Source organism: Hydra vulgaris, chromosome 02, assembly GCF_038396675.1.
Source record: "Hydra vulgaris chromosome 02, alternate assembly HydraT2T_AEP".
Taxonomy (NCBI): Eukaryota; Metazoa; Cnidaria; class Hydrozoa; order Anthoathecata; family Hydridae; genus Hydra; species Hydra vulgaris.
Window position 1 is genome coordinate 71,733,021 of NC_088921.1, and position 13,689 is coordinate 71,746,709.

The 13,689-nt window shown below is 26.9% G+C and overlaps 3 protein-coding genes across 3 annotated transcripts; all 3 read right to left on the bottom strand.

Moving 5' to 3' along the window:
- Positions 1 to 7,306: 7,306 nt before the first annotated feature.
- On the bottom strand, positions 7,307 to 7,906 carry LOC136076288 (uncharacterized). The gene has a single exon (XM_065789761.1). It carries the CDS (start codon positions 7,904 to 7,906, stop codon positions 7,307 to 7,309), a length of 600 nt encoding a protein of 199 aa, XP_065645833.1.
- A 2,995-nt stretch (positions 7,907 to 10,901) lies between these two features.
- On the bottom strand, positions 10,902 to 11,545 carry LOC136076289 (TNF receptor-associated factor 2-like). The gene is made up of 2 exons (XM_065789762.1): positions 11,008 to 11,545; positions 10,902 to 10,906 (listed from the first exon to the last, which is right to left on the bottom strand). The coding sequence occupies exons 1-2, from the start codon at positions 11,543 to 11,545 to the stop codon at positions 10,902 to 10,904; spliced, it is 543 nt and encodes a 180-aa protein (XP_065645834.1).
- Positions 11,546 to 11,693: 148 nt separating this feature from the next.
- LOC136076290 (deoxyuridine 5'-triphosphate nucleotidohydrolase-like) lies at positions 11,694 to 12,128 on the bottom strand. Its single transcript, XM_065789763.1, has one exon. It carries the CDS (start codon positions 12,126 to 12,128, stop codon positions 11,694 to 11,696), a length of 435 nt encoding a protein of 144 aa, XP_065645835.1.
- Between the last annotated feature and the right edge of the window lie 1,561 nt (positions 12,129 to 13,689).

The window sequence follows — 13,689 nt, forward strand, 5'->3', positions numbered from 1 at the left end:
ATATTAAATTTAACTTGTGAATTGTTTTCTTCGTCTTTGAGTTCAGTTTCTTTTGATGTTCCTTTTAAATAAAAATCATGAAAATCTTTTTCGTTTAATATTTCGGTTATAGATCTACCCTCTTTTTTTTCTAATGGTATCTCTGCAGGTTGTTCCACAGTTTCGAGTTTTTATTCAAGAGGTTCTTCTTCTTTTTCCTAGATTTTTTATATTAATAAAAAAAAACAATTTTTTTTAATTATATCTTTTTTTTTACCAAAAAAAATTTACAAAAAACGGTCTAAAATAATTTTTTTAATGTCCATTTTTGGTATATTATCCAATACGTAAAGTAATTGTTCTTTTGTCCCATTACGATTCGATATATTTTTAACATTTGAAAACTTTTTTCTTCGATATTTATTTTATAATCGTAAGGGTTAGGGTTAGGGTTAGGTCACGGTTAGGGTTAGGTCAGGGTTAGGGTTAGGGTCAGGGTTAGGGTTCAGGGTTAGGTGTTTCTCGGGGTTTTAAATATCTTTCACAAGGTTTCCGATTGATCGCCAATCGTCTTACTAATTCTGTAAGTAATATAGTGTCCTCTATTAAGTTATGATTCGTTTTTTTTCTCTAAAAGACAAGAACAATTATGTATTCTATTAAAATCTTCACAATGCTCACAATCTTCTTCATAACAGCCTAGATGACATACAAAACTCAAACATTCAAGTAAACATTCTGTACAACAACTTAAAAATGCTTCAGGGATTAACTCGCGTCCGTTTAGAGTGATTAGAATTAAACAAGAAGTAAAAAATCCTTTTTTATCGTGATAATATTGAACTTCGTTTTCTGTATTTTCTACTAAATAAAAATTCTTTAAGCCAACTTCTTTCAACTTTTTTTCGAGTTGTAGGGTTGTTAATTTTTGATCAAAAAAACAAAACTTTATTTTTTTTATTGACAAAAAAAATTTTACAAATTTATATTGTTTTTAATATTGTATAATAAAGGTATAATCAAGGTCTAATCAAAACTTTTCGATTAAACATCGCCATTGTATGATAACGCTCTGAATCTTTTATAATATATTTTTCAATTTGAAGTAAATTTTGAATGTGTTCATCGCTACAAAATTTTTCAATATCAGGTAAAACTTTTAAATTGGCTTCTCGTATCGGTTCCAAAAGATAATGATCTCGAATTTCAGTCATGACTCCGTCATCAAAATCATAATTTTTTTGTGTAAATCTTTTTAAAAAATCAATAGTGTGCGTTTTTATTTTAACTTGTTTGTAATTGACACTCATTCTATTTTGTTCGATAGGTTGGTTTTCTTTTACCACTGGAAAAGGAAGTGGTCTACACAATCTTTTTGCAGCAAAGGTATCAAAGCCGTTAACATAATTTGAAAATAAGAGTTTAGAATTGGGTACTCCTTTAGCTCTATTTTTGTAATAGTTCTTTTTCTTCGTCTCCGTTGACGCTGTGAACACTATAACATTTAGGTCCCATAGCAAAAGCTTGAACAATATAATAGGGAGGTATTTCGTTTTGAAAATGATCCGTTTCTTTGGCGTAAAGAGTGGAATAAAAAGGGTGAGTTTTTTTATAGTTGGATTAATCCATCCAACGATTGCCAAATTTTGAAAAATAAATCCATTCTTCTACTTTTTCGCGAAACGTTGAAGAAAGCATTTTTTTTTTTTTTGCGTAATGAAAAAACAACCAGAACCAGTATCTGTTACTACCAAATGTTTTTCAGCTCCATGATTTCTTAATACTTGTCCCAATTCCCAACTAAAACGTCCTACGTTGAGTTTTGCATAAGATAAAATTTGTGAAGGAACAATACGTAAAGATTTATTAATGAGTGTGCATTTTTCGCTGGTTGTTAAAATGAGAGCATTTTTATGATCTTTTGATTTTAAGAGTTTTAAGACGTCTTTCATTTCATGATGATTGTTTTCATAGTGAAATAAAATACTTTTGGTTTTGACATTGCTCATCAAACTGAAAAGAATTTCTTTAAAATATTCGTTGTAATTAAAATCGATAGTGTCGTAATAATCTAAACACACTTTTTTTTCAAAAACGTCCGATTTATATCTTTCAGGTTCAACACCAATAAACATGACTCCATTATATAATAAATTTTGAAAATGAAAAGGAAGTAACAACTTAACATTTTCATTCGTTTGACCTTCTTGAATTAAAACATGTCAAATATTTTGAAAATTTTCAATAATGTTTAAAAATGCTTTTTCTTTGTGATTAATAAAAGAAGTATTTAGTTTTTGCGCAATTTGTTGACTTAATGTTCCATAATGTCCGTTAGTTTGCAATTTGCAAAAAGCATCGACTACCTTGTCACCCTTTTTAATGGCTTCTTTTCTTTTTTTCCATATTTCTTTTACCATTTTTTGAGCTAAAGGATAACGCCATAAAGGAAGTACTTTGTAAATGTTTTCAACAACACATCCACAGCATGTAGTCAACCATATTAAAGTGTCTAAAAATTCACAAGTTTCATGCGAACTTAATTTCATGACCAGTTTAATAGTTTTGTCTTTTTCTATACCATAGGTTCCATTGTTTTTGAGATAACGTCTAGATGCAATTTCAGTTGGAGAATAATCTTTTAAGGATATAACTTCTTTTTGTACCATGGGCGAAAAACCTCTTACTTGATCTTGATACTCTGGTTTCATAGTAATTTGACAATGAACTAAAGCACTAGTTGAGAAACCGTTAAAATTAACGCTATGGTATTTTCGAATCACATCGTCTAAAGTAATTAATGTGAAAAGGTAAAGGTTTTAATTGAGCTCCTCCATATTGACCATTTTCGTCCATAAAAATTAAACAAACTCTTAATGCGCTGTTTAATTTGAGTTCTTTTATTTTAGGATCAAAGCAATCTGTATCAATGGCGAATTTTTGCGTACCGTTGGTTGACATGCCGCCTCGAATACTCTTTTCAATCATTTTTTGATGTTCGTCGGTCGGAGGAAATTGAACAGGAATTAAACTGATGGCAGAATTTAATTTACTTGTATAGCTAAAAATACTAACATGATTGAGAATATGAAATTTTGTAAATTCAAATGTTGTTTCGTCAAAGTCAATCATAACAGAACCTTATATGACCGCGTCAAGCACAGTATATATACCTAATAAGGATTTTAAAGTTTTTAAATTTATAAGGTTCGATAATTTTTGAACACCTTCATAAGCTTCTTTGATTTTTTTAATTTCTTCTTGTAGGTTTTTAGACTTCATTAAATCGGTTTGAGCAAATAATTTAATAGGAGGTAATGTTTTATATTCAATGTTTAATAGTTCGTCTGTTATTTGCGAGTAAGGAAATAATGTTTTTTTATGAAAAACAGTTTTTAAACTCTTGATTGTCGGTTAAATGAATAATTTCAGGATGAAAAGGTCGTAAATAATGCAACATGGTGTTGACAATTTGATTTTGAGCTTTTTGAGATAACATACTACTGGCTTGTTCTAAAGAACAGTTTTAAATTTTCAAGCTGTCCACAATTTTAATATGTTTACCAATGCAAATAATATTAACTTTGCTCACATTTTTAGATATAACAAAAACATCTTCCATGTTGCTATATTTTATAAAAGCGTTAAAAGGTGTTGTTTCAGATTCGGCCAAATGACCGTATAACGGAATATCAAAAAAATTTTTTAAACCTTCTACAATCATAATACGGTTATCAAAAGAAGCGTTATGAGCAAAAATAGGAAAAGACAAATGTTGACTATATCTGCCTAAATTTTTGTTGCAATAATCATAAGCTAATCCATACACTTGTCGTGAAAAATGATCGTGATCAATAACTAGATAATCTTCAAAAGCGTTGAGAAAAAAATTGCATTTATTTAAAACTTTTTCTCTACTTTTTTAATCTTAAATAAAATCGGATAAACTAAATTTTTTTTCATATTGACTATTAAAAGAAACCAACATGCAATGATACCATAATTCGTAGACGGGTTGCGTATATTTTCTCATAAGAAACATAAAATTGAGGTTATCTGTATTTTGACCGCCTATTTCGTTGATACATTTTTTAATCAAAATCTGTCGTTGAAAGATTTTGATTAAAAAGTAGGGATCATCTAACAAGTCGATATATTCTTGATCAAAGTAGTTTTCGAGTTGATGATCGCTCATGATAAGGGAAGCCAATTGTTTCATATAATCTACAAGTTCTCCACTGGTTATTCTCACATAATCACTCAACAAACCGTTAGTGGCAGGTAGGTATTCAAATTTTTCCCACCATCTACAACAAATGTAACACAAACTTGATACTTGAAATAAATCTTGTTTTATTTTTTCCGCATCATTGTTGATTAAATAATATTAAACGTTACAAGGTAACATGAACAATTCTAAACGTCCTACTCTTTGAAACATGATGTTAACAACTTGAACTCGATTGTCGTTGTAAATACGAAATTCGTTATCATTTAATCTTTCTATTTCTTGGGGAGTCATGCGAGAAAATTTATTTTTATAAGTATCAGATTGACGTATTTTATCTGCAGGATATCTGCAAATAGAACATAAAGGATTTTCTTCTTGCCATATTAAATTTCTTTCTTCAGATGATATATTTAAATTTTGAAAACGCGGTAAACATATTTCATATGCAAATCGAACCAAAGTATCTGCTAAAGCTATTAAATTGTAAACTCGTAATTCCATTTTTAAATTTTCATTATTTTCACGAGTCGAATTTAACTTTTCCCACATTATACGTCTGTGTGTTTTGTGAAGTAAAGAAACTCCTGGTTGAAAATAGGCAGGTAGACAGGTTAAAGGATTTCTTACTAAACTTTCAATAGTATTTTCGAAATAAAAAATCCATTGAGTGATCACGTGACTTTGTTCATCCAAACCAAAACATTCTCTTGCTAATGTTTCATGAATGCATTGAATCACGATATAATGACAATGATAACTGAACTCAGATAAAGGTTTGACTTTGGAAGTGGCATTTTCTTCAGACTTTGTAATACTCGTTTCACAATTAAATGTCATTAAAAAAAGAAATAAGTTTCTACTTGTACACATAAACGAATTTTGTGGACGATAGTGAGTAATGCAATCGCCATATGTAAATTTGACCGGTTTATAATAACCTTCACATTCGTGTGTCTCTGTAGTAAATTTTTGTCCACATTCTGAACATTAAAAAAGAACACGTGACTTGTTAGTAGAAAAATGTACAGTAGAAAATTTTTCATTCAACATGCTTATAGCATGAAAAGAATTGTTTTTTTGAAAAATACAAATTTTTATAGTGTTGTTTGTTTTTTTCCGTTGATTGGCTTTATTTCTTTCCTCGTCGTTAATAAAAACTCTTTGAGAATCTTGATCGTATTTGGTAATGTTTGCACTTTCGTAGACCACTTTTAATAATTCTTTAAGACTACTTTTATATTGCGACTTTAATTTAGAATGCAATAAACGAATTTTGGTATTACTTTTGTTAACGGCAAAAATTTTAATGTTAATACGATCAAAAGTATTTTCATAAGCAAAACAGTGACACAAATCAATCAAAGTTTGAAACGACATACTTTTAGATTTTTCTTTTAAATTTTGTAAAACGTTTTTCCAAACCAGAATATTTTGCTCATCTTGATCTTCAAAAAGGAGTTGTAAAATATTTTCTTCCGAATATAAATCAGTCGCATTTTTTCCAACACTTTTTTATTCAACTCTTTAATGGTGCTCACATTCCATTGGCGAATCAACAAAGAGATTAGAAAAGCAAAACAAAAACATAATCCTGGTTCAAACAAAATACTATAATCTAAAAACATTTTCCTTTTTGTTCATAAGAGAGTTTAGTATAAGATTGACTTTTTAGCGAATTTTGCTATTGTGTTATAGAATGAGGTTTATACCATTCACCAAACCATTCGTCTACATCAATTTCTTTGCTCCTTTTTTGTTGACTTTTATATGAAATTGATTTTTCGTTTTTTTTGTAATATGATTTCTTTTCTTTGCTACTCTTTTGTTGTTTTTTTATCAAAAGTATTTTTTTATTTTTTTCGTAATATGCTTTGTAGCGTTTTTTCTTTTTTTGAATTTCTTCATCTGTCATGGACATTTTTCTTTTAAAACCTGACAATTCAAAATCTCGTAATTTCATCATTTATCTTTCTGTTAAATTGGATAGAGTTTTAATTTTAATATTACATAATCGTATTATCTTCCATCCGCTATCGTTTTCCAAAACATTAAAAACAGCTCGTACATTGGCATCTTGAATAAAACGTAAATAAGTCGGTCCTTCTAAAGGTTTTATAAAATAAACAGGCGAGTTGTAACAACGTTTCATTATTTTACAATATCCATTTTCAATAGATTTGCAACACAAAGTAACAATATTATAACCAGTTATGAAATTTTGAAACAAGTCAGCAAAATGAATACTGTTTTTCTTTTGTGTTTCAAACCCTTCCATTGTTTTATGTTCTACGTGATAAACAATTTCATCAGGACTTTGAGTTTCAGAACAAAAGCGTGATTCTTCCACAATATCTTCATCTTTTTAATCATCTTTGATGTAAAAAAAATGTTCAGTGTAAATAGTGTTATTACTAAATTTAGTTTCCTCAGTTTGATATTCAAATTTCATTTTTTATCTAAAAAAAAATTACATGTATTTTATATAAAATTCCAAAACATCAGAATCAACAGTGATACTTTTAAATATTTTTCGTAATTCTATTTTATTATTAATAATTATAAAAATATCATTAATTTTACAAACTCGTGATAAAGAAACATAATAACGACTATTAATATAAGCCTTTGAATTAAATTGAACAACGGCTTTATTCATTGTACTTCCTTGAGCTTTATGAACAGTAAAAGAAAAAGCTAATTTTAAAGGTAAACCAAATCTTGAGCCTACAACAGCATGAGAGCAATCTAAAATATCTTCTTTGACACATTCAATTTTGACTTTTTTATTCATATTAACCCAAACTGCATTATTTTCTATTAAAAAGACTGTATCAATAGTACCATTGCACAAACCTTCTTCCACATTAATATTTCTTACAAGCATAACAATAGCACCTATTTTGAGATAAACAGCTGCTGGAATCTGAAACGAACATTGTATGTTTTGATTTTTAATAACATCTTTAGCATAAAACCAATACCCTTCTTGTTTTATAGTCTCCATTTTATTATTATTATAAACATCGACTTCCATATTTCTAAAAAATAATCTTGTAAATTTAGTGTTTAAATTTTCATCTTTTTCAAAACAACGCGTCATAAAATAATCAATAGTTGGTCTGAAACTTGTCCAAAACGTATTTCATTTAAAGCTCCAAAAAATTGCGCATCTTCTTTTTGTTTAAAGCATTCAGTTAAAACCAAAACTTCCGTCATGTTTTGTTGCCATATTTTAGATTTAAAAACAAATTTTCCTGTGACAGGTGGTAATTGAAAAAATTCACCACAAGCAATAACTTGTATACCACCAAATAATTCATCATAACATTGTTTTATTTCACAAGCAATTAAATGTAATAAATCAAATGTTTGAGCATTAATCATTGAAATTTCATCAATAATTGAAACATCAGTTTCTAACCACCTTTTTTTAATGTCTGGATGCATGTGACGTTTATAATAATCTAAACTTTTAACACCAGTTTCTATACCAGCAAAAGCGTGTATAGTGACACCATTTAACAAATGAGCTGCTTTTCCTGTACTCGCAGTAATATGTATTATTTTATAAATTTGTCTACTTTGAGCAATTTCTTTGACAATATAACTTTTTCCACAACCAGCACCACCAGTAATAAAAAAATTGATTCCATCATCAAGCCATTGAAGCGCTTTTTGTTGTTGCAAAGATAACATTTTATTTTTTACTGAAAAAAAAAATATGACAAAACATGTTTTTATTCTGAATAAAAGTACTTGTAAGTACACTTGATAAAATATATCAAAAAAATAAGTTTAAAACCCAAATTCATTTGTAGTTTAAACAAAAAGTCACTGTCATTCTCATTCAACAAAAATTTCAAAGATAATTTTTATCGTTATTTAAAGTTTCATTTTCTAAATGATATTTTTGATTATTTTCCTCATCCAAAGAGTTCATATTTAATATTTTCACCAACATTTTTTTATTTTGATTTATAGTATTCATTTAAAAAAAATTTATTTTGAATATAAATATATAATAGCATATTTTTCAAAAAACATCATAAAAATAATGTTCTGGTCGACAATTTTTTCCACTATAGATAATAAATCGTCTTGTTCATTAACAATCGACAAAAACTTTAAAGCCATCATTTCATCTTCTGTTAATAGGTTTTTTGTTCACTTAATAATTTGAGCATTTTTTTTATTATTATTGTTTCTTATTTTATTCATCTAAAAAAAAATTACATATAATACACTTCATCAAAACATTTTTCACAATATATAAAAAAAAATTTTTTTCTGGACGTAAAATCTAACTTTGTTGCTGCTTTAAGAAAATTAAGATACTGAGACAAAGACAACAGATAATTTATTATCTGTTATCATTATCTCAGTATCTTAATTTTATTCATCTAAAAAAAATTGACATTTTTTTAATTCAAAAAACATTTATCACTCTGACTGAAATAGATAAAGTAAAAATAAATATGCTTTTATTATAAAAAAAGTATTTACATGTCCATATATAAAAAATGTTTATATTTCTTTCCATAATCATCAAATTCTGAATGTATAATCGCTTTTTTGTTTATTTGACATTTAAAACACAAATTGTTATTTTGACATGGACATAATCCCAAACAAAGAATTTCGCTTTCTCTATATTTCCTAGTCTTTTTTAGCGAAACTTCTGACAAACCAAACTTTTTTGCTGGGTTAGGGTTAGGGTCAGGGTCAGGGTAAGGGTTAGAGTTAGAGTTATGCACACATTTCACGTTTTTTACAAATAACATGGAGTAATGTTTCCATACAGCTTATTTTTTCGCAACTTTCTCACATATTTCTGAATCATGTTGAGTTAAACCATATCCTGAAAACGCTATTGCTGATAAACATTGTAATAAAATTTCTTTTTCAATTGCTAAGGTTTTTTATTCTGAATAATTGATAACTCGAAATTCTTCTGATTTGATTTGACGAACTTCTTTTACAAAATCATCAAATTCTTTTTGAGACATTTCTTGAGACATTTCTTTACGATTAAAGTCTTCCAAACAGCCCCATTTTTCTAAATCATTACGAACATTATTGTAAATATCACTTCCCGCGAGTTCAAAGAGAAGAGGTGCAAGATCTATGTTCACAATTTTATCATTGACGATACCAAAAGTTCCATCTTCATTTTTAACAATTTCACCTTCATAAAATACATTCATTTTTTATTATGTAACCTAAAAAAAAATAATTACAAAAAATTTATTTATAATAAAGTATAATTTTTAAATATTTCAAATACAGTTTCTTTAATATTTTCTTCGTGAATATAACGATGAATGTAATCATAAGTTTTTTTACAAGATTCACAAACACTAAAACCAGTACAATTTTCTTTTGGACAAGATTCAGCTTCTTCCAGTAACCTTCGTATCGTTTGACTTTCATCATAAATATCAGCTGATATTAATATAAGTTGATTGATTAATTTTTCAACTTGATTTTCGAAAGACATTTTTTATTATGTAATCTAAAAAAATACAATTAAAAAAAAAAATGAATTATAAATTTTTTTTCTTTGGTTCGTTCATCGCATAAACAATTTTAGCCTTTTGACAATTGGGACAGTTCTATATATCGAGATGTCATTACTACAGGTGTCATAAAACTATTGGTTGCTCGTACTGTTATTTTTACCATTTTTTTATTATGTAATCTAAAAAAAATTAAAAATACAATTTATCATCATTACAATAAAAAAAATTTTAAGAAGAATTTTAAAATAATTTTTAATTGTTTTTTGTAACAAATATCTTTCTTCATGCTTTGAAATATAATGAAAATCTTTCATATCCACAATTGTTTTTATATAGGAGAACATGACTTCATCTCTTCTCGAAAATTCCTCTTTTTCTTTTGTTACTATAAACTGATCATCTTCAATCGCAAGATTGCAAATGACAATCATATGATTTATCAATTCTATTAAAAAATTACGTAGATTTAGGTAATTTTTTATCAGCTCGTTATTTTTATTTATACCTTCTGTTATTTTTTAAAACTCTCCCAATATTCCATCTTGATGCTCATATTTGGTTAAAAATTTTTCAATGATAACAAAATGACAATAAAAAACAGGTGATAATTCTTCCAAAATCTTCCACAATTCCTGTTCAGAATGATGTGGCTTGTAATATTTGGTAATTCATTGAACACGATCTTCAGTCCAATTTTCATTATTCATTTTTTAATTAGTTGTCTAAAAAAATTACAATAAAAAAATTAGAAAAGCAATACATTATCATGAAAATTAATACTTATTAACATTGTTCTTTTTATCAAATTTCTAAAATAATTTCTCAAACATCTTCTACAATTTAAAATTTTTTTATCGTTTGGTGTTATGATAATACCATTTTTTTGAAAATTATAAAACAAATTGACAGATTTATTGCACTCTGTAAACATTTTCATAAGAAGTGACAAATATATGTTGTGTATTTCGATATCCTCCCAAACATAAGATAATAAACCACTATCTATAACACAAACATCATTTTTGATTTCTTTTATTTTTTCATCATAGATTTCGATCAATTGAGCTGCATCAACCATTTGTAAAAACTTTAACACCTTTTGAAACGTATTATACATAACGTTGTTTTCTTTTTCCACCAAATCCCAAATATTTATTTCCATGTTTTATTAGTTAATCTAAAAAAGTTATTACAATAAAAAAATTATTTAATTTTTACTTAAAAAATAGTATCCTCAGAAGGTTTTTAAAAATAACTAAAAAAATTTTTTAATTTTACATTTAATGTACAATTTATTTTCAATTAAATAATCATTATTGTCTGCTTTTTTTATAAAGTTGCAATATCCATAACCAACATTTTCTCCATCTCTAGCTGGTCGTTGAAAAGACACATTATTCTCAGTAATAAAACTTTTTTTCATTTGTTTACCATTAGGTCCAGACAGTTTAAATGTAATGACGTGATTTAAAAAAGGCCATTTTAATAAAGCATCATAAGGTGAGGATCTCATTATAATATACAATCCAATTTCTTCTTCCTTATGGCTATCACATTTCATATTGATATTCAGTTTCATTAAAAATTGATAATTTTTATAATAAAAGGGAACACTATAATAAACTTTGCCTTCATTTTTTAATTTCTCCTTAAAATTTTCAAAAATCCATATCTTACAACCATGTATATTATTATTGTGCATTTCTTCTAAAATGGTTAGTCGAAAATCTAAATTCATTATTTTCTCATTATAAAATCCATTGAATAAAATACTTGGATTGTCAGTGTAAATGGTAAATGAAGGTTTGTCAGCCATAATTTTTTTATTACTAATCAAAAAAAATAAAAAAATATATAAAAATATATTACAAAAAAATTTATTTTCCAGTGGTACCAAAACCACCCTTTCTTTCTACGTCTTTAATCATTGACATTTTCACTTGACGACAATAACACCCATCAATTTATATTACATTTTTTATAGCTTTAAACATTTTCACAAATCCCATCTGAGCAACAGCGTCTCCATGTTTAATAATATAGTTTTCTTTGGAAAGATTCATCAATAGGACTTTAATTTCATCTTTATAATCAGCGTCTATTATTCCTGGAGAATTTAACACTACAACACCATATTTGTAAGCTATACCTGATTTTGAATATACATGTCCTGCTAAATTTGTATCTATTTTGTCGATATAAACTCCAGTACTTACTAAATTACGCTGTTGTGGTTGAAGTATATAATCCTTTGTGCTCCTTAAATCAAAACAAGCACTCTCTTTTGTTTCATAAAAAGACCATTCTTGAATATATCTAATTACGAGTCTTTTAAACTCTTTTACTTCATAAAGAGACCATTGATCTTGTTTGCGATGTGCATCTCTTATTTTAATCATTTAAAAAAAATTTAAATACATACATTGTGCTTTTTTTCTAAAGAATAAACTACATGTTCTCTTTTTTCCTTATGAGAAACAATACAATTTTTACAAAAACTTAATTTACAAAAAAAAACAATTAAAACAAAACAAATATATTTTTTCACAAAGTTCACAATGTCCAAACCAATATTATTAAATTTCAAACTGTTTTAAATCGTTTTTGTTTAATGGTCCATTAAAAAGTTCATTAATATAAGGTAAAAAGGTACATCAGTATTAAACTCAGTATATTTCCACATATTTAAAAATAAATCATTTATTTTTTTTACTAATTTTCTATCGTGATTTTCTACAACTAAAGATTTTTCTAATTGAATACTACCATAAAAATGTTTGTATTTTAATTTTACAATTTCCATTCTTGTTCTTTCATAATAACTATTTTCTTCCTTTTCCATTTTTTTACAATCCAAACACATTTTTTAATCAATTAAAATCAGTTGAGTTTAACGGTTTTGGTATACGTTTAGCAAAAGAAGATGATGAGATTCATGTTACAGAGTACAAAAGATTGTTGGCTGTAGAACCGTCTTTCCACAACACGATGAATAAAAATGGTGTTCCAAGAAATTATAATCAAAATTTGAAGAAAGCCTGTGCCGAGTTTGCTGAAAGCAAAGCTAAAAAAGCCAAAATCGAACCTGAAGTACCAGAAGTACTAGAAGAAGACGAAGAATAATTTTTTTTGTAATTTTTTTAATTGAATTAAAAAAACCTGTTTTATTAATAAAAAACTTGTTTTTTCTTATCTATTTTTCCTATATAAAGGGAAAAAAATAAATTCTAGTTCATTTTTGAAAGAGAAAATGACTAGCAAACAACTCGACGAAAGTCTAATCAAAGCTGTTCAACTTTTTTATCCAGATAATTAATTACATCCTATGTTATTTGAATTTCACCATTTAAATAAAACGTATGAAGATTGGCAAGAAATTATATTTACTTATTTAAAAAATTTTAACTTGGAGTTGAACTTGGAAGAAGAAAAATACAAGGATTTGTATTATATATTTATAGCTAAAGACTATAAAAACTGGCTTCATTTGTTTGAAAAACCTTCTCGTCGTTATATGAATTTTGCAGAACAGTCACCTTCATGGAGAACGACCATGTTTGAAGTATGTCGCATGATAAACGATGATTTTTTAAATATAACCAAAATAACAGTAGAAAAACAACACGAAGAATTAAAAATAAAACTAGAAGAGTTTATTAAAATATATAAACTTTATTACAAATCAAAAAACATGGAAAAGAAATGCACTTCATGGAAAAGCAAACTTAAACAGTCTTTAAAATATCATTTTTTGTTTCCTTATCTATCTAACAAATGGGAGTATGATAACTTGAAGAAAAATTGTAAAATATTAAAACACGTTTATCCTGCTTGCATGGACCAACCGCCTTGCTTTTCGTTCAACGATAAAGTTTTTCATAATGCCTATTACACCATTTATACACCTGCTCATATTTATGAATATTTTATAGAAAAAAAAGTACAACAAGAAGGAGATAA

Coding starts and splice junctions, on each gene's coding strand:
- LOC136076288 (XM_065789761.1), bottom strand. CDS start 7,906: ATGTTATCTTTGCAACAACAAAAAGCGCTTCAATGGCTTGATGATGGA.
- LOC136076290 (XM_065789763.1), bottom strand. CDS start 12,128: ATGATTAAAATAAGAGATGCACATCGCAAACAAGATCAATGGTCTCTT.
- LOC136076289 (XM_065789762.1), bottom strand. CDS start 11,545: ATGGCTGACAAACCTTCATTTACCATTTACACTGACAATCCAAGTATT.